Source organism: Sinohyriopsis cumingii, chromosome 17 (assembly GCF_028554795.1).
Source record: "Sinohyriopsis cumingii isolate HCF-2022 chromosome 17, ASM2855479v2, whole genome shotgun sequence".
Taxonomy (NCBI): Eukaryota; Metazoa; Mollusca; class Bivalvia; order Unionida; family Unionidae; genus Sinohyriopsis; species Sinohyriopsis cumingii.
In genome coordinates, this window is record NC_142977.1 from 13,834,405 (window position 1) to 13,857,104 (window position 22,700).

Genomic DNA, 22,700 nt, shown 5'->3' on the forward strand with positions numbered 1-22,700 from the left:
TCTTGCTGTTGCTATGTACATTGATTAATTTGAAACAGCTCTCACAAGTTTTATAATTCACTTTTAATATTCCCATTTTTTTACACTCTAGTCAGTTATAACTTTTAATATTCCCATCTTTACACACTCTAGTCAGTTATAACTTTTACTACTCCCATCTTTACACACTCTAGTCAGTTATAACTTTTAATATTCCTGTCTTTACATACTCTAGTCATTTATAACTTTCTGCATTTCAAGTATCTGTGACAAAAGGTTTCAATGCTACGTACCATGTGGATGTATGTGACATGGACTCTGTCAGGTGTGCGTGCATGGACGGATATGAGCTGCCGGACTGCATCCAGAAAAGTTGTCCTCAAAACTGTACTTATCAACAGGTAAGAGAGTTAGTCAACAAAACTGTACTTGTCAGCATGTAAGAGAGTTAGTCCACAAAACTGTACTTGTCAGTAGGAAAGAAAGCTAGTCAACAAAACTGTAATTGTCAACAGGTAAGAGAGTTAGTCAACAAAACTGTACTTGTCAACAAGTAAGAGAGTTAGTCCACAAAACTGTACTTGTCAACAGGTAAGAGAGATAGTCAGCAAAACTACTGGTCAACAGGTAAGAGAGTTAGTCAACAAAACTACTTTTCAACAGGTAAGAGAGCTAGTCAACTAAACTACTGTTCAACAGGTGAGTTAGTCAACAAAACTATACTTTTAAAAAGGTAAGAGAGTTAGTCAACAAAACTGTACTTGTCAACAGGTAAGGGGGCTAGTCAATAAAACTACTTATCACCAGGTAAGAGAGCTAGTCAACAAAACTACTTGTCAACAGGTAAGAGAGTTAGTCAACAAAACTGTACTTGTCAACAGGTAATAGAGTTAGTCAACAAAACTGTACTTGTCAACAGGTAAGAGAGCTAGTCAACAAATCTGTACTTGTCAGTAGGTAAGAAAGCTAGTCAACAAAACTGTAATTGTCAACAGGTAAGAGAGTTAGTCAACAAAACTGTACTTGTCAACAGGTAAGAGAGTAATTCATTAAAACTACTTGTCAACAGGTAAGAGAGTAAGTCATTAAAACTACTTCTCAACAGAACAGGTAAGAGAGTTAGTCAACAAAACTATACTTGTCAAGAGTTAAGAGAGTAAGTCATTAAACTGTACTTGTCAACAGGTAAGAGAGCTAGTTGAGAAAAATACTTTCAGCAGGTAAGAGAGCTAGTCAAAAAAACTTACTTGTCAATAGGTCAGAGAGTAAGTCATTAAAACTATTTGTCAACAGGTAAGATAGTAAGTCATTAAAACTACTTGTCAACAGGTAAGAGAGCTTGTCAACAAAACTGTACTTGTCAGCAGGTAAGAGATTTAGTCAACACAACTGTATTTGTCAATGGGTAAGAGAGTTAGTCAACAAGACTGTACTTATCATCATGTAAGAGAGCTAATTAACACTTATGTATTTAAGGATTAGGCTTCTGTCCCGTTGTGAAAGACATTGGAATGGGATTGAATATTTTGCCCATTTATTTGTGTGTTTTGCTTGTTCATTTGACCCTGTTTTGCTTGACTCTCATGAAAATTGGTATGTTATTGCTTTCTGGGTGAGTAACTCAGTGATACCAAATTTAGGTCTCTGTCATGAGATGGTTTTCTTTTTGTATTTTCAACTGTTCATTCAATTTACATTCAATATCTTCGACCCTATTTCACCTACATTTATTAAATTGTAGCCAAAAGATGGATATGGCTGGCTATACTCAAAACACTCAACTCATTAATCAAACAAAGCATATGGCTTGCTTTGCAAGCAGCTCTGCCTTCAACAACTGCACATTTCACTTCACATTAGAAAACTGACAGGTCCTTGGTTTGTGTTAATGCTGTTGCACATGGCATAAAATAAAAGTTGTTGCTGTGTAAAATTTATTACATTGTTACCTTTATATGATAAGGGATTACTTCCTCTTGTTTGAGTTTCTTCTTAAAATATGATCACATTACAATTAGGCGACATTAACATGCTACCACCCGAATTCAGCCCTCCAAATAGATGACCAATGTCTTTTTCATCTATATCCATTATGGACATGGGCAATAACCTTTAACCATTACCTCCCTTTCACTTTGCAGCGTCCTAAGTTTTAAGCTGTTCCATTTGTTCAGCCACCATTGTTTAGAGACCTAAACCAAAATCCATTCAATATTTTCCTGAATTTCAACCATCAGTTATCAAATTTGGATAACTTATATATAGTACCCTATCTACCAAAGGAATGTTTTCATTTTTTACCAGTTTTATTTGAATTTGTCATATTTACAAATTTTACCATTTTTGGACTGTGTACTTCAACCGAGTGTCATTGTTGCTTATTCTGCTCCACATTAGTCATGCTCTCTACATGTTCTAGTGTACTCTTTTGGTAACAGGTGTGTTTTGGTAATGTACACACAAATTTGGGAATGTCCTGACATGACAGTTATAACTTAGACTATTATGATGACACAGGTGTACTTAAGATAATATGTGTATTTTTAGACTTTCTGCCACTAATAGTAAAAGAAGTCAGTGGCTTATTTCATTGCCAGGATTTTAGCTGAATCAGTCACATTAACCTACATTGTTGTTTTTTTAAAATTTGTTTTTGTTTTACATAAGATACATATTGTGATAAAACAGAACAATCAGTCTACAGGATCAAAGATGAGTTACTTTAACCTACATGTATGCAAATATTTTATTGTATGCTTATGTTCTTTTCTCAAACTGTTGTTTATTCTTTCTCCATTATGCATATTGAGGTTTAGATTTCAAATACAAGATATTTTAGAATTATGATGAAATCATTCATGCAGATATTGTAATTTTACTATTTTTCATGAAGTACGAAGTGTTATGGGTTTGCTGGATGCTTTAAACCATGAATATAAATGCATGATGAACAAAGATCCTTGTGTGGAAACTATGATCCTTGTGTGGAAACAATGATCCTTGTTGTGGAAATGATAATCCTTGTGTGGAAACAATGATCCTTGTGTTGAAATGATAATCTTTGTGTGGAAACAATGATCCCTGTGTGGAAAGAATGAAACCTACTTTGCAATCAGTGAATGTTAAGTAATGACAGTATGTAATTTGTCTCCATAATTACAAAAATTCTCACCATTAATACTGGCCGCCATGTATAGCCTATCATGCTGAAAAATGGCGTTAAACCCCACAACAACAACAACAACAAAAATTCATATCCCTGAAAAAGTGGCAATGAATCATGACCTTAGTACGTGACTATTTCCTAAACTTATTACAAAGATGTTAATATTAGTTTTATTCACATGTATCTTGCTGACATTTATTTTCAATAATGATTCTATTTTGTTTCTCCTTAACTGGCTGATTACCATCTTTGTGTATTTGACATGTACTTCGTTAATTTGATCAGAAAGCAGTAAAAATAAAAGGGGAAATATATTTTGGCATGAGCATTATTTTACAGACAAAGGATTTATATGCAGTAGTACTTTCTTAACTTGAAAATGATCCTTCTTTTGCAGGCATTCGACTCTTGTAAGTGCAAGACAGACTTTGGTGGAGAACCCTTGCATGTAAATGTCTTTCCCTGGAACTTAAACCATGGATCCTCCCGCTGGGAGGGGCATAGGAACCAGCCGATAGGCAGATATGGTCATACCCTAACAAGTTGTGGTGATTCTTTATACTTGTTTGGAGGATACTCGTTTGAATTGGGTCTCATGGATGACATTTGGCGGTTTGACCCGCAGCAGATGCAATGGCATGAAATGATTCCAATAGGAGAAGACTTGCCTGTGGCAAGGTAGGAGGAAATAACCATTTTTGCTGTGGCTGAAAATTAAAATTAAAATGTATCAAGGCAGCAAAATTGTGGTATTATAATGTTAACGCTCTACTTCAGGCATGTGCAACTTTCTCCTGGGCGCATAAGCCATTTTAAAATTCACACTTTATGATATAAATTAGCCATTTTAAAATTCACACTTTATGATATAAATTAGCCATTTTAAAATTCACACTTTATGATATAAATTAGCCATTTTAAAATTCACACTTTATGATATAAATAAGCCATTTTAAAATTCACACTTTATGATATAAATAAGCAAGTAAAATGAGGTCATGGACACACCAGCTCTTGGTTGTACATATCTGTTATAAAACATAATTCATAATGTTATGACTCTAGGTCTTAAGCTGTGTAACAAAAAGAAGCAAAACTCATCAAGTTTAATCAGATCAACAGTAATTTATTTATCTAAGTTACAAAAATGAAAATTAAGAGACACTTAAAGTATCGTGAATTAAATCCCAAATAATTGTAAATGTCCTATCACAAGTCCAAATGTATACAAATGTTCCAAATGAATTCCAATAATCATGAGTGTCCTGATGTACCAACAGGCTTGAATGCCCAGATGTACTAAATGTCTTGAATGTCTTGATGTACCACAATGATACAATCCAGAATGTCTTTGAATATTTTCAATAATTCCAAAGTAGTATTTTAGTACATAGAGACAATTAGCAGTTTGTTAATTCCAATGAATAGTTTAAATAAATAATTCCTCTCAGATCGAATGTTAACACGACAACAAACTCTGATTACAGATTCCCAAGGACTGGTAATGTAACGGGACTGAATAATTTGTTTGTCAACTCCTGTGTATACATAAATTTACTTGACCTATGTCACAATATAGTATTCTGGAATAACCATTCATCATAATGGAAAATTATTGGGACTAGTCGTATTGCCAACAAGACTCACCTGAACTTCTAATCCTATCATTAATGTTTTTTATCTTATAGGTGTTGTCTAATGTTGTAAAGCGCTTATAGCTTCTAAAGATTAGGCGCTATACAAAGTCCTCATTATTATTTTTATTATTAATAAGTAAACATCTTGTTTAGTTAAAAGCATGACAGAAATCAGGTAGGCATTAGCTCCATTCACAGTCATGATCAAAGTCAGGTACACAGTATAAATTTAATATATATAACAATAACTTATGCATGGAAATATAATATGAATTAATTAACACAGAGAAGAAATTAGTATTATCCCCTCACAGTTAAAGTTGGGAGTGGGCATAGTGTGTTGCCTATTCATGTGAAGTTCGGAAGGGATATAAAATTTTACCTATCCATGTGTTAATTTGTTTGTACAATATCCTGTCATTATTTGAATACCTCAAAATATTTCAGACACTATGACGATATGCCATAAATTAACTGCACAGGCTCTCTGTTACAGAAAATGGATGTCATCTCAGTAAATGTGTCATGCTGAAAACATTCACTCACTGACATACCTTTTTCTCTGGGGATCTGATAAGAGGTGTCTATGATCTTCAGCCTGTGCAAATTTGAGGAATTTTAAAATTTTCATAGTCTTTACATACATGCCAACCAATACACTTTTGGCATAATTATTATGCATTTTTTTCACCGAATTACGTCTTATGCTTCGGGTTTCCCACGCTACCGGGAAATTGGAAAAAAGTTGGGAGAAATGATAATTTTTTCCTGACCATGAAAAGTCCTTAAATTTCGCAAATATTGATGAAAGTTGGGAAAAACCTGGGAATTTACTGCCAGCACTGGATGCCCGAAACAATCACATAATTGAATTGTAACTAAACTGATCCTGAGTTAATTTTATCGAGTTCTAACCAGAATATTCAGAGGGTGCAGTATGGATCATTTGGGTACTTGCAATAAACATATATGCTGACTAAATCCAAACACTCAGTGGATTAGATTCATCTAGTAGACTTTTATTTTCAAAGTCAACTCAATGTCCATATCTTTCCTTACATGGAAGGCATGAAAACCAGTCTAGTATCACAAGAGGCCAACATGGTGGTGGCAAAGCGTAGCCGCTTACGTTGTTAGATGGAGTGATACATGCATGAAATCGATATGAAAATTACCTATTTCTCAGAAATTGTGACTATTATAATCATTATGTCTTTAATCAGCTGAAAGACAAGATAAAACTACGGTGTTGATTAAATGTGACCTGGTACTCGCAATTTGCATTGCTAGTAACATGAGTACACAGATCTAACAACCCACATTTTCAGATGTTGTAGAGAAAAATAAAATAAAAAATATCAAATGAAAGTCATATGCTAGTTATAATAAAAATACAAAAATGAAAGAACACAAAATTTATTCCCAGAAGAACTGGAGTTTTGTTGTATCACCTGACTACCAAGTTGACATGTGCTCTCTGCTTGATAAATCAGACTGGCCAGATTGCTGGTTTTTACAAAAAGTATCAGACTTTCATTTAATATGATTAAATTTCATTCATAATTGACTTTCATTTAATATAATTGAATTTCTGTACAACAACATTAAAAAGGAGTTTGTTGTTGATATCATGTGACTATTGGACTTCCGATGTCATCATTTGAGATTTGTGAAATCATGTGACTAGTAATGCAAATGGCAAGTACAGGATCAGGTTTCATCTATGCCATAGTTTTGTCTTTCAGCGGATTAAAGACATAACAATTATAATACTTGCCATTTCTGAGAAAATAAATCATTTTCCTATCAATTTCATACAGGTATAAGTCGATATAACATACATTTAAATTTTCTAGGCCTGCTGGAAAGTGACTACCATATGTCACTACCGCACGGTGGCAGCAAATTCCAAATTTTCGATATGCAATTGCAATGACCCCACACCCAAATGTCCAAATATGAAAAATGGGGTGGGAATATTTGGAGGAAACCCAGATTAGAAAGCGGACTGCGATTCGTTTTAAGCCAAATTTGCCCAATTGTTGAATCTCGGCTGAAATCGTCCCATGTATTATATATTTTAAAACAAGATGATCCTCTGTATCAGTACAGGTTTGGGGACTGGTTTAACGAATTACAAGAAGACAAGTTGATTTTACTGAAAATTCAGTCCTTGTTTATACAACAGTATATAATTTTGAAGGTCTTTTGTCAAAATTTAAATCAACCCTTTTGAAAATGTTTTTTAAGTGATGGATTTTTGACCAGATCATCTTAAGGAGATTAGGTTGTTTGAAAAATCTTGTTTGGGATTTTATTGACGCAGATAAATTCAGTGTTAAACTATTTTGGTTACAAGACAAGATTCTAATTATTTGCGTTTATTGTTTTTTTATATATACTATAATAGGAAATGTTTACTTTGTATAAGATGCATTTTTATATTGCTATCGAATTCTTTAGAATTAAAGGTTTGAAAGGAAACAAAACTAATTTATGTTCATTATGTTATTCCCACTTAACAACATAACACAGCAAAATAAAGATAGAATTTGTATTCTATACATTGAAATTACTTTACATGCCAATTTATAGGAATATAATCAAACTTGTTCCGTGTGATACATTTTGTGGCGTACATAATCATCTTTTCTGACTTAGATGTTTTGGAGAGTCTTGAAAGAGAAACATCTTTAGATTTAGAAAATGCATGTTTTGTAATCTAAAATGTTCTTTAATTCCAATCTGTAATGGTCATATTTGAACCTTGAAAAAATTAATTTTATCCTGGAAAAACCCTGGAAATGACCTGGAAATTTATCTTTAGAAAAAGATTACTGTGGTTAGTTGTCTCCATACTTTTATTTTATTGACAATTACTTTGGTTACTTGTCTCCATACTTTTGTTTTATTGACAATTACTGTGGTTACTTGTCTCCATACTTTTATTTTATTGACAATTACTGGGGTTATTTGTCTCCATACTTTTATTGACAATTACTGGGGTTACTTGTCTCCATACTTTTATTTTATTGACAATTACTGGGGTTACTTGTCTCCATACTTTTGTTTTATTGACAATTACTGTGGTTACTTGTCTCCATACTTTTATTTTATTGACAATTACTGGGGTTATTTGTCTCCATACTTTTATTGACAATTACTGGGGTTACTTGTCTCCATACTTTTCCATCTGATGACCCATACTGAGGGGATATTCAGCTGATAGCACCATCAAAAACCTATACAAATTTTTAATAATTTTATATCTCATGGACCCTTACAATAATGGACACCAACCCATACATGTTTTTAATGATATTAGGTCACAGGAACCCTTACAAAAATGGACACCAACCCATACATGTTTTTAATGATTTTAGGTCACAGGGGGCCTTACAAAAATGGACACCAACCCATACATGTTTTTAATGATTTAGGTCACAGGGGCCCTTACAAAAATGGACACCAACCAATACATGTTTTTAATGATTTTAGGTCACAAGGACCCTTACAAAACTGGACACCAGCACATAAATGAGAGCATTTATGAGCCCAGTTGTTAATGGTGTGATCATGCTCAATCTTGGTATTAGATAATACTCATTTATTAATAGTGTGATCATGCTCAATCTTGGTATTAGACAGTACTCATTCATTAATGGTGTGATCATGCTCAATCTTGGTATTGGATAATACTCATTTATTAATGGTGTGATCATGCTCAATCTTGGTATTAGACAGTACTCATTTATTAATGTTGTGATCATGCTCAATCTCGGTATTAGATAATACTCATTTATTAATGGTGTGAGCATGCTGAATCTCGGTATTGGATAGTACTCAGTTCTTAATGGTGTGATCATGCTAAATCTTGGTATTAGATAGTACGTCAGTTCATAATAGTGTGATCATTCTCAGTCACTGTTTTAAATGATACTCAGTTTTTAATAGTGTGATCATACTCAATCTCCCTACTAGATAGTTCTCAGTTCTTAATGGTGTGATCATACCCAAGCTCTATTAAATGGTACCCGGTTCTTAATGGTGTGATCATACTCCGTCACTGTTTAAATGGAACCCAGTTCTTAATGGTGTGATCATACTCAATCTCTCTACTAAATGGTACCCAGTTCTTAATGGTGTGATCATACTCATTCTTTCTATTAAATGGTACCCAGTTCTTAATGGTGTGATCATACTCAATCTCTCTACTAGATAGTACTCAGTTCTTAATGGTGTGATCATACCCAATCTCTTTATTAAATGGTACCCAGTTCTTAATGGTGTGATCATACTCAATCTGTTACATAGTACCCAGTTCTTAATGGTGTGATCATACTCAATCTCTCTATTAATTGGTACCCAGTTCTTAATGGTGTGACCATACTCAATCTCTCAACTAAATGGTACCCAGTTCTTAATGGCGTGATCATACCCAATCTCTTTATTAGACAGTACCCAGTTCTTAATGATGTGATCATACTCAGTCTCTCTACTAAATGGTACCCAGTTCTTAATGGTGTGATCATACTCAATATGTTAAATGGTACTTGTCCACAAAGAACAACATTTCTTGAATGTTCTTCATAAAACAAATTTCTCTGCACACAGGAAAAGATTTATATTTTTTGTTTTTAATTTTATAATGTGTAATTTATTTTAGGTATTACCACGCAGCAGCATGTGTTCCCATCCTCAAGACACTCTACATTTTTGGAGGATTTGTAAGTGCAGAGGGTGATGGTCAGTTCAAATACAGGGCAACAAATGAGCTGTGGAAGTTTGCTGTGGATGCCAGGAAGTGGACAAAAATCAATGTATGTTTTAGTAGGTTATTCATTTTAGGGGAGTTTAATTTAAATTTAGCTTTCAGTGCTTGGATATTTATGGTATTCAATGGAAACAAAGTTTAGTAAAGCCCCAGGAAAAAAAATGAAACTAAATTTCATTCTGAAAGGGTAAGGTTGGTATATCCCTATATAAAATAGAAACTAAATTTCTTTTTATATGGGTAAAGTTGATACATTATTCCATTAAAATGAAATTGAATTTCATTATAAATGGGGATTGTTTATAAATTGTTACGTTGAAATGAAACTTATTTTCATTATAATAGGGGATTCTTGTTTCACTGTTACATTAAAATGAAACTAAATTTCATTATTATAGTTTTTGTTTGTTACACTGTTAAATTAAAATGAGACTAAATTTCGTTATAATGGGGGAAGTTGATTCATTGTTACATTATAATGAAACTAATTTTCATTAAAATGGGGGAAGGTGACACGTTATTTTAAAATGAAACTAAATTTCATTATAATGGGGGAAGGTGACACGTTATTTTAAAATGAAACTAAATTTCATTATAATGGCGGAAGGTGACATGTTATTTTAAAATGAAACTAAATTTCATTATAATGGGGGAAGTTGATACTTTGTTACATTAAAATGAAACTACATTTCATTATAATGGGGGAAGTCAAAGCATTGTTACATTAAAATTAAAACTAAATTTCATTATAATGGGAGAAGTTGATAAATTGTTAGTCAAATGAAACTAAATTTAATTATATTAGGGGATAGGTGATACATTGTTGTATAAAAATGTGGACCAAGATTAATACTTTCCATGTCTGAAAAGTTCACCTCATTATCTGTGTTTTGTCTCACCTGCATGAGTATGATGAGACATAGGTAGCACTTTCATGGCAAGTAGGTTCCAGTGTTGTTGTTTTTTTAAAGTTTGTATAAGCGATTAATAGATACAGAAATTGAGAAGAATGAGAAAGAATTGTACCTAGTGATCTTGTGCCTGTACTCTCACCCTCTGACACACTCAGAGGTGCCAACCATTCTGGATTTTGTAGAATTATTACCAGTTTTAAAACAGGTTCTCCATTCTGAATTAAATTGATAGAATTCTGAAAATTGAAAATATTGGATTCAAAATGTTGAACAGGAGTTTTCTATTTGAGTCCTGATAGGGAGAATAAGTACTTCAGAACTAATAGCAGATTGGTATGTAGAAAGTAATTTCTTAATGTAAATGCCACCCACCCCCAATCTAAACAACAAGAAACCAGTTTTTAAGCTGTAAAAATATATATAGTTGCAGCAGAGATGGAGAGAATGAAAACTGCAAATAATTTGTGAGGAAGTTAATGCATAATGTTTTGGCAAAAGATGTTGAAGGATTTAAGTTTTTTTTAGTTGAGCCATTTATTCTTTTATTCTATTGAATAGAAAATTTTAATGAACATGTTGCCCATTCTGGATGGGCTGCTTAGATTCCCCAAAACTAGTGGTACGATTTCTGAAAAGCACGCTCTTGGATTGATATCTTCGGTTTGTCTGATCCATCATGATACATGTTTCATCACATAGTTGGTACACTTTGCTCACAGTGTGTACAGTTTCATATTTTTGATATTATACATGAGAACATATCACTTTATGTGATTCTGATTGGTCCAAATAAGCCCATGAAATTATTGTGAGGTATTCTCTTTGCTGATTAGCTGGGATTGTGGGAAAACTTTTTTAATCCCGCTTTCTGGAAGTTTTTGTTTTCATTGATCATTTTTGGCCACTAGTTTTTGAATTGACTCGCGAAAGGGAATTGGGAAATAATGGTCTCATCTGTTTCAATATTGCCAATTTACCCCCACAGGGGTTTGTTATGTCATGTATAACATATTATAAAATGAAAAATGGCAAAACCCCCCCAAGACAAGAACAATAACCACAAGTAAAACTACCGTTATTGCTTAGATGATAACGAGGGTGGGGGTGGGGAGGAATGGGTGGTTTATCTGTAGCATGGAATCCATCTTATTTACAAGCTTGGTTTAAATGTGAACTCACTGAAGTAAATAAACTCACCTTTGTTCACAGAAGAATGTAGACATAAACCGGTCTCCCCAACTGACAGAACTTATCCAACCACAGCATATTTTCGCCGTAAATATGTGATGCAAGTCCGACTCATAAAGAGATTTGTTTACATCGTCTGTAATCTAATGTTCCGAATCTAATACTGCAAATATCTGGTCAGAAATACATTACAGTAAATATGTGCATTTCTGCATCCAGTAATCTTCTTTTCACAAAAATATTGCAACAGTGTAATGCTTAGTTGTGGAAAATTTCAACGTAAGCACACTGTTTTTTTTTAGGCCAACTCAAAAGGGTACTGTGCACCGTATCAAACAATGTGACATTACACGCATTCTACATTTTGTGTTGACAAATGCTTTGTCTTTTTTAAAATGTTCTGTTTATTTGGATGGATGCTTATTCTTTGATGTATAATTATCAAAAATGTGTAATATACTTTTACTATTTCAACTTTATTTGGGACTGTTTTTTTATGCACAACAAATGAAAGGTACAACATCTGTCAGAATGAACAAAATTATTTATTCTTCTTTCTATCTCTGTTTATAAGGGCATTGCTTGATGAAGTCTGCCAAGGTTTATAGTAATCAGATTTCTGAAGCTTATCCAAAATTTTGGCAATAAACTCTATATTAATGAGTTTCTGCAGTACAGCTGTACCCGAGTATGTTGGTCTCAGCCAGATGTGGTGTGCTATTTTTGATTCCTTACATTTCACAACATTTTGTATGTGAATATTTCTCCATGTCTGCTCATTGTCTGGACTTTGGTTTCTGCAGTATAATTTTTCCCAGGTTTGGGATTTCAGTGAGCTGTTCTATACTGAGGAGACATTTAATGGGTTTGATTTTCACCATTACACATCATCATTTACAGGAGTTAAGCCCCCTCTAGAGTTTGGTTTCCACAGCGTAACTTAACCAAGGTTGCGTGGATTTGGTATACAGCTTTATGTTGATGTTGTCTCAAATGAGTTCACTTTTCAGCATTCCACCACATCATATTCAGGAGTTATGCCTCCTGATTAACGATCTTCATGAATTTGATTTCTGTGGTGTAACTTTACCAAGGATTTTTGTGTTTCAGACAAATGTTGTAGGCACTTTTGTAGTGATTAGACCTTGAATGAGTTTAATTTCCAGTTTTCCACATTGTCAGTTAGAAAAATTATGGTATTTTATTGCCATTTCCTTTTTAAGTTTATGCTAGGCAATTAATCACTAGTGGGGCCCTTTGCAAATAGTTATAGTTGATGATTATCTATAAATTTACATACGTAAACAACCACTTCAGTGGCCTAACTGATTAGAGCATCTGCCTCTGATGCAGGAGGTTGTGGGTTTGAACCCCAGCAGAACCATACCATAGACTGTAAAAAATGGTACACCTTGCTTGACACTCAGCATTAAGAAACTCCTATTGTTAAAACTATGTTAAAAATAGAAAAATACAAACACAGACAAAACAAAATAAGATGTTAGTATACACATCCGTTTCGCTCTGGACCACTGCATAATGGTACAAAATACCAGTGTGTGATATTCTGCACATTTCCTTTTCACCTCAGACCGTCACAGAATGGTTAAAAAAGTCCTGATATATGATGTCAGTCTGCACATTTTCCTATAATGCCTGAACACAGAATGGTACCAAAAAGCAATACACACACTGGTCCCATTTACTCCTGACTGCTAAAAAATAACAGAGTACCAATGTATGATATCATTCTGCACATTTCTCTTTCACCCCAGAGGACCACAAAATGGTGCAAAGTAGCAGTGTTGGATGTTAATCAGTACAGGTCCATTCTTAACTCCTGACCACCATGAAATGGTACAAAGTACCAATACATGATATTTGTCTGCAAAAGTCCTTTTACCAATGGCAACTTCAAAATGGTACAAAGTAACACTATATATTGTGTGTCTGTACAAGTCCCTTTTACTCCAGGCCTCCAAAAAAATGGCAAAAAGTACCAATATATGATATTTGTCTGCAAAAGTCCTTTTACCAATGGCAACTTCAAAATGGTACAAAGTAACACTATATAATATGTGTCTGTACAAGTCCCTTTTACGCCAGGCCTCCAAAAAAATGGCAAAAAGTACCAATATATGATATTTGTCTGCCAAAGTCCTTTTACCAATGGCAACTTCAAAATGGTACAAAGTAACACTATATAATATGTGTCTGTACTAGTCCCTTTCACTCCAGGCCTCCAAAAAAATGGCAAAAAGTACCAATGTATGATATTTGTCTGCAAAAGTCCTTTTACCAATGGCAACTTCAAAATGGTACAAAGTAACACTATATAATGTGTGTCTGTACAAGTCCCTTTCACTCCAGGCCTCCAAAAAATGTCAAAAAGTACCAATATATGATATTTGTCTGCAAAAGTCCTTTTACCAATGGCAACCTCAAAATGGTTCAAAAGTACCACTATATAATGTGTGTCTGTAAAAGTCTTTTTCACTCCAGGACACCACAAAATGGTACAAAGTACCAGTGTCTGATTTTTCATGTTCAAATGCCTGGTGTATTAATAATTATGATGCTAAAATTAAAAGTAGTACTAATTCTTTTGATGTTTTAATAATTATCATATGGAAATCAAAAGTAGTACTAATTGTTTTGGTATAATTTGGTAATTATCATATTGAAATTAAAAGTAGTACTAATTGTTTTGGTGTATTGGTAATTATCATATGGAAATTAAAAGTAGTACTAATTGTTTTGGTGTATTAGTAACAATTATCATGTGGAAATCAAAAGTAGTACTAATTGTTTTGGTGTATTGGTAATTATCATATTGAAATTAAAAGCAGTACTAATTTAATTGTTTTGGTGAGTTAATAAAAGTCATATATAAATTGATGGGAGTATTAAATGTTCGGTGTGTTAATAGTTATCATGGAAATAATGATAGAATAATATGCTTTTTTCTGCTGAAGGTACCAACATTAGTGATGGGATTAGCGGGTCACTCCTTAACGCTGGTCGAAAATACGAACCTTGTTGTGATAGGAGGATTCTCAACAGAGCATTACTTCAGCGATCATGTCTATGAGTACAACACCACTTCGTTTTACATCAATAGCTGGCAGCAGCTCAGTCGGGCAAATATGCAGGGGGCCATACCTCTAGGTAACATTTCTTTTTGCTTTATCTCGTGAAATTATTCAGGATGTTGTATAATGACATGTTATATCAAATTGTGAGCTGTACTTGCATTACAATTTTTGACCTCATAAAACAAGTACTTGCACAAATCTCAAAGATAGGTAAGGCTAGAACAAGCATTAAAATATGATTTTAACAAACAATATAATTTATGTAATCTGATTATTCTAATTTTGAGCCAGCTCTAAATCCACCAGCCGTTAAAATTAGGATTTGGTAATGCGTATCTTGTGTATGTGCTCTGAAAATTGAAGATCGCAGGAATTGATTCTGAAAATATTGAATTTACAGTTTTGAATAAAATTGGTTTTAAACAAAGTTTTACACATCTTTTGCATCCATAAAATTGAAATTAATTTATTATTTAGAGTTCTTCCAATGTAAAACGAGGTAATATATCAAAAGTAGGTCATGTTAAGATGAAAATGAACACAGATTCCCTAACAGCAAACAACAGTAAATGAATGCCTTCATCCCAGTCTTTTCCAGTATCAAAACAAAATGACTAAATAATATTTTTCAAAATTTGATGAAATCATTCTAAAGCTCCTTGGCTGTAAGGGTGATATGCAGAAGGCTGTAAGAGCGATACGCAGAAGGCTGTAAGAGCGATACGCAGAAGGCTGTAAGGGTGATACACAGAAGGCTGTAAGGGTGATATGCAGAAGGCTGTAAGGGTGATATGCAGAAGACTTGAATTGCTGGATGCCTAATTCATACATAACTTGGTGGAAAATTCCAGACATAAAATTTGAGCCTTGATCAGATTGGACAGATTTGGGAAGGCCAAATTGAGTATAAAGAAACTTTATCAAACTTTTACTATTGTTTTAGATTTAATATTCCTGACTTGGTCTTTGGTAAGGGACTAACATTCTACCATAACTCTACTAAATGGTTCATCAAACGCAGGAATAGGTTGCAGATGAGCCTTTGATTGGGTTTTCCTACCATTTGACAAGTGTGACAAGATCTGCAGTATTTACAAACATAACTTTTAATTTTCGGCCAGTAAAACTGATTAAAGATCTGGTGATAAGTCTTATTGATTGCTAAATAATCTTTGGACTGGTTGGCCTGGTGTCAGGATAATGTGACTGGGTGGGACATCATGCTACATGTCTGCAGCATGATGCCCCATTGCTAGTCATCACTATAAACTGCCACATTGCAGACATCGTGGCAATATGACTGATTTTGTTTTAAAGCTACGTTAAAAATTCCAAATCACACACATTCATACATCAGTCAGACTGTCAGTGTCTCTCTTACACACACACAAATAAACAGGGAACCAAACTGGTCAGCAATAAAAAAAAAAAATTCAGTAACATAACACAAATGTTTTTGCATACAAGTAAAGCTTTGTAAAACCAGTTGGAATACTTTTAATGATCTTTCAGATGTTGAGCATCTAGAAAATAAATATAATTTATACAGAATAACTAACATCTTCATTAGAAAAAGCACACTTATGACAGTTATTCTCAAAACGATTATAAAATGAGTACTCAATACTTAATCTACCCTGTTACCCCTCCCTTGTGGTTTTCTTGATATTTAGCTGGGACTGCCATCATTCTTATGTTGTTTTTTTTAGGTCCCTAGGTAACTAATACCCATATTTATTGTGTGGTCTATGTTTTGAGACCTCATTGTGCATGAGTTATCGAGGAAGAGATGTAATGGATCGAGAAACATCAAGCTTTGTAAGATGAAACAAATAATTTATTTCCCTAGAATACAAAGTGAAAGTATTTTAAAAAAGAAACTTACCGCATTGCTAATTAAATCCCAAATAATCTTAGAATTACAGACACAAGTCTTAATAATTAAAGGTCTGAATAAACTTATGTGGAAATCCATATTAAATCCAACACAGAAAGTGTGCTTGTAATGACCTGTGTTTTGGTGATGTACCAACAGTCTCTTGTTGGATCAAAATAATACAATCCAATAATTAAATATTCATTTGAAATTTGAGCATAAATTCAAGTCTGTTTCCATGAGTGATATTTTTGAAGAGCACTTTGTATTTCCAGAGAAGAATCACTTGAATTAAATAATTTGAATAAATAAAATTCCAGCCCAAATGAAATACTGGACACAGCAGTAATATAATTGATTGTGTTAAGATCTTAAAGCATGAGTAATTTTTCCAGTAACAAGATTATATAGTCCTCTACTTGACCTAAGGTCAAAATTTACATTTTCTAAAAAGGGAGCCCAGAATGGCCAAGTGGTCTAAAGCGCTCACCGTTTTTAACTGTGATGATTTATAAATGATGATTTAAAATAACAATATAAGTTTTGTGACATTGTTTGCATGAGATTTTTTAAAATATTTACTTTCTTACTTTACATACAGATATTAATTACATCATATTTATTATTAGAATCATAATTTTTCAACCAACATCTGTTATTATTTTCATTTCCCCAATGATAATCTCATTTCCCAACTGACAAGCTCACTAACTTTTGGGCATCTGGCACTCAGATGCAGCCCTCAACTAGAATTACCGTGAAAGTAAAATTCACCAACAAATCAGCTGATAACTTTGCTTCCAAGAAACCAGGCATATTTAATAAGCATGTGAAAATTCTGCTGTGGATTTTAATACATTGTGATGTTGAGTTTCCTAATGAAAACAGTAATAAATTGTTTTCTAAGAAGTGTTAAATGACAATGAAATATAACCTGTTACTGAAATCTCTGGGGCCCCGTGTCTGCGTGGGTTCGAGTCTCAGGTTCAGCCAATGTGGGTATGTGAGAAAGCTTGCCAGTAGCTTTTCATGGGTCGGTGGTTCTTTCTGGGGTTTTCCCGGGTTCTTCCTCCACCATTAATACTGGCCGCCATGTATAGCCTATTGTGTGCAAAAAAATGACATTAAACCCAACAACAACAACTGAAATCTCTGTCTCGCTGTCTCTCTGTCACTCTCTTGTATTGTGACAGTGATAGCCTCAATTTGTACATAATTACATTTACTCCTCTAAATTGAAATTCACCTAGCTGTCTGTGGGAAGACCATATATGTGCCACTCCCAGAATGAGTGTAAGATCTATAAGAAAAAATTGCATTTACAGTGACATTTAAAAAAATGTTTCTTGGCAGGTGAAACTTTGTATATGTATTTATAGGAGGAGGACACGATATTACATGCAATAGATTTTTGGTTAACACTTGTCCCATCTATAAAGAGGGGAGGGGGAGATAGCAGGCCATGGCAGAAGCTGTATTATTTTATGCAGGTAGAGCTGATTATGTCATACATCAGGTAGGAGGTATTTTGAATTTCATCAAAATTCATGTATTTATATATTATGTATTGTCATATTTTTGTACATTTTTCTTGGTATTTTTGTTTGTTGTAAAAATATTTGAGAGAAAATTCTGAAAGCTGGCTTAAATTATATAATGATTTCTTCATATGTACACAAAGATTTTATGTGATTATTCACATTAATTCATTCCAAAATTACAGGAATGTATGGACATTCTGCAGTGTATGATGAACCATCCAGAACTATTTACATCTATGGTGGGATGGTGTACAGGTCCAGTGGCTTCAAGTTTTCAAGCAGTTTGTATACCTATGATACTAGCATCAAAAGGTGGAGCACTATTCCAGAAGAAATTGGAAGAAAGGTATTATTAATCAGTCATCTTGTCTTTTTCTTCACATGGATTCACTATTTTCATGAGGTACTAATCTTCTTAGATTTCATGATTCTAAAAAACATTTAAGAACCAAGCCAACTGTCATAATTCTCTGGAAACAGCATGAGTCCCTAACAGTCTATCAGTTTAAATATGGATGAAATGTCATTTTTCAGTAAGTTACAAAAATGTATACTGTAAGTGAAAATAAATGAATTCACAGAATTAGTTTGTTGAAATGAGCCACGTCAGCTCAGTGGATAGTGTACAGGACTTGCAGGCATACGGTTGCAAGCTTGAATCCAAACATTGCATCAGTTTGGGCCACCTGATGTAGTGTTTCTTCAGGGAAGGCACTTTATCATAATAGTCTTGACACTAAATAACCCCAGATGTATTGTCATGCCCTAAAACACTATACCAAACCATCCAAAGTCTATGTTCATTGAAGTTGATCATGCATTTGCACTTTAATTGTTTCAGTTTTATGTTAATGATGCATACAGAGTTTGCCAGTGTATTCAGGACAAACCCATGAACAATTACAAGTTTGGCATAATCATTATGATTGTATATGTTAATATTGTTCTTATTTTTAGTCGTCATGATCAAAGGATAATTTATAATGGGCTCTTGTACATCATCCATTCAATGAAAATCAGGTTATTGTTACTTCAGTCTCCAAAGTGGATGGTCCTATCAACATGAGGTTTTCAGTGAAAGCTTTTTTACGATGTTTAGTTGAAAATAGTCCCAGTATGGTCACTATGGTAGTCATCTTGAAAATGTCATTATTACTACTGCTCCTGATGATGTCTAATTGGTTCCAAATGATTGTTATGCCCATCGGACGTTCACATGAACATGGAAGACGGCCACCAAGGAGAACATATTGAAACGCATGCCCATTGGACATTCCCATGAACATGCAAGACGGCCACCAAGGAGAACATTTTGAAACGCATGACAATACTTATCATGAATATATGGTTGTTACCAGAATGAGATTTTCACAGTTTGCTGCAAGGGTTTGAGTCTCACCTTGACCAACGTTGGTGTATGGTAAAGCTTGCCAGAAGTTCATTCTGGGTTCTTATCTACCAGCCGGTACTTCCTCCACAAAATATACTGGCTGCCATGTGTAGCCTATCATGTGCTTAAAATAGGCGTTAACTCTCACAAGACACTAAAAGACTTAATATCATGTGTAGTTGGTTCTGATCTGACACCATGGCCACTATCTTGTTACTGGTACTCCTTCTGAATGGATGTTTGGTTGTACAGGGTTTTCATTAAGGTTCATCTTATTATGTCTAGTTTGTCCTTATACACTTGTTATTAAATGAAAATTGTGCAGATCAGACCTTCAAGATGCTACAAAAAATTTTTTCTCAATACTTTTCCAAAATTGATGGTCATAGCTACATGAGCTTCTTACATCTGGTTGGTACTAAATGAAAATGATGTCAGTTTGGCTGGCATGATGGGCACCTTTAACAACTTGGTATAGATAGTCAGCTCTGACATGGTGGCCATGGCAACCATATTGAAAATCTTGTTATAACTGTGGTCTTTAGGGGGCGCTCACCAGATAATATGTACTTTTGAGAGAGTGACGTATGTAAGGTGAAGTAGTTCGCATTTAAAACATGCACAGTGGAGAGAATGTTGGCATACCTCTATGCTACATTAATGTAATGTGGATGATATTTCTTTTGGATATTGTACTTTTGGAAATTTTACATGATTTAAGCACACTGCTAACTAAAATGACTGCTCCCTTGTGTTAAAAAATCAGCCTGAATTAGTCTAAAGTACACTATACATAGCAGCTATTAAAATAGGGAAAATGAATTTTGCCAGACTAGTCAGTGCCAGCTTCTGAAAGTGCAATGAATGAATTACCAAATATATAAAATGTAAAAAAAGTTATCAGCTCTTTTTTATACAGTTTACCTCTGAAGTTCAGGAAGTGAAAATGACCAAGTAGAGCTAGTACTTTTTTGAAAGGTGCACATCTGAAGTAAGGCCAAGCTGTATACTCTATAACCCATAGTACACCCATCAATCATACACCAAAATAAAGGGAATTAAAGGTTCTTTGCATTATACCTAAGATATACAAGTTTTTTTTTAAATAGCCAGTATAACCAGTGAGGAAAGCTGGGGAAATTCTTTTTCTTTAAAATCTTAACCCTATGCAAAATATGAAACTGTATAGCGCCACCTTATTGGATGGTCATGCTGACACTCAAATGCCTTTCACTATAATTATGTAGTTTGTCTTAAATACAAAAGATGATGATATGACTGCAGAAATGTGACAAATCCTGTAAAAATTACTTCATCATAATGGATGGTCTTTATAACATTTTTTATTATTATCTAATCCTCTCTTGCACTGTATTAAATGGTCCGGATTTATTATCAACGGACTGTTAATCTGAAGTCTCATTTCACAGGGTTGAGATGTAATAAAATACCGTATTCACATTATGTAAAATAAAATAATGTATTAAATGATGCAGATTTATTATCAACAGACTTAATCTGAAGTCTCATTTCACGGGTTTGAGAAAATACTCAAGTATGTAACATAAGTATGATCGCAGAATGGAATCAATAAAATATCACAGGCTTGTAAAAAGAAGTATGTAATTATTTGGGGTGGAGGGGGCTAAAAAGAATGTTCAGCTTTTGTGTTCAAAATAGCAAGGGGATGATTAAATAGGATAGGCAGAACATGTCATGTTAATATGCCATTGTATGTGAAACTATAAATGTAAATCACTGGCCCTCTTGCCTGAATGGTGGTAGTATCATGGGGTTTTCATTCAAACACTTATTGCAATATTTAATTGGTTGGAAATTGTGGCAGTGTCATGGGGTTTTCATTTAAACACTTCTTGCAATATTTAATTGGTTGGAAATGGTGGCAGTGTCATGGGAATTTCATTCAAACAATTCTTGCAATATTTAAATGGTTGGAAATGGTGGCAGTGTCATGGGGTTTTCATTTTAACACTTCTTGCAATATTATATTGGTTGGAAATGGTGGCAGTGTCATGGGGATTTCATTCAAACAATTCTTGCAATATTTAATTGGTTGGAAATGGTGGCAGTGTCATGGGGTTTCATTTAAACACTTCTTGCAATATTATATTGGTTGGAAATGGTAGCAGTGTCATGGGGATTTCATTCAAACAATTCTTGCAATATTTAATTGGTTGGAAATGGTGGCAGTGTCATGGGGTTTTCATTTTAACACTTCTTGCAATATTATATTGGTTGGAAATGGTGGCAGCGTCATGGGAATTTCATTCAAACAATTCTTGCAATATTTATTTGGTTGGAAATGGTGGCAGTGTCATGGGGTTTTCATTTTAACACTTCTTGCAATATTTAATTGGTTGGAAATGGTGGCAGTGTCATGGGGATTTCATTCAAACAATTCTTGCAATATTTAATTGGTTGGAAATGGTGGCAGTGTCATGGGGTTTTCATTTAAACACTTCTTGCAATATTTAATTGGTTGGAAATGGTGGCAGTGTCATGGGGATTTCATTCAAACAATTCTTGAAATATTTAATTTATTGGAAATGGTGCATATCTGATCGCCAGCATATCCATACCTTAATGAAGGAGTTTTGAAGACCATATCTAATTGACCTTGGGGTCATGTCCAAGGCCATTGCTTGCATTTTTGTACTTCGTTAAGCATATGAACATAGTGACTAATTGTACATGTACAAGTAAATTTTGACTAGACTTTGTGTTTAGTGGCATTCCAGTGAACAAGTTGATACCATTCAGACGTTGACTGTAACAGCAATGGACTTGAGTTTTTAGCTCTGCTGGCATGTAAGGATGATAAAACACATTAGTATAAATATAATTTTTATCATTGAACCCAGTTTGTGGATAGATCTGAAGAATATTGGTATCACTTTAATAACTTTCAATGATCTTTACTATTTGATATCAGCTTCAAGGTCAAACGTCATGATGCACATTCTTTTTCTTACTGGTATCTTTTTTGAATGTGTTAACTCAAGCATATGATTTTACCAATTTTGATATATATGGTTGTCAAGAATATCAGAAAGGGTTTCAGTACAGGGCAGTTAAAGAGATATGGTCTTATAATCGAGTATAGGAAATTCATTTTGATT

General features: G+C 33.9%; 1 protein-coding gene across 1 annotated transcript in view; it reads left to right on the forward strand.

Annotated features, from left to right (window-relative positions):
- The window catches only part of LOC149777783 (multiple epidermal growth factor-like domains protein 8), a 226,685-nt gene that overhangs the window by 66,567 nt on the left and 137,418 nt on the right, over positions 1-22,700 (forward strand). Inside the window, exons 17-21 of the mRNA XM_089938822.1 lie at positions 241-380; positions 3,543-3,823; positions 9,449-9,602; positions 14,634-14,826; positions 18,353-18,516. Of these exons, the coding sequence (XP_089794948.1) occupies positions 241-380; positions 3,543-3,823; positions 9,449-9,602; positions 14,634-14,826; positions 18,353-18,516 (932 nt within the window). The remainder of the gene's footprint in view (positions 1-240; positions 381-3,542; positions 3,824-9,448; positions 9,603-14,633; positions 14,827-18,352; positions 18,517-22,700) is intronic.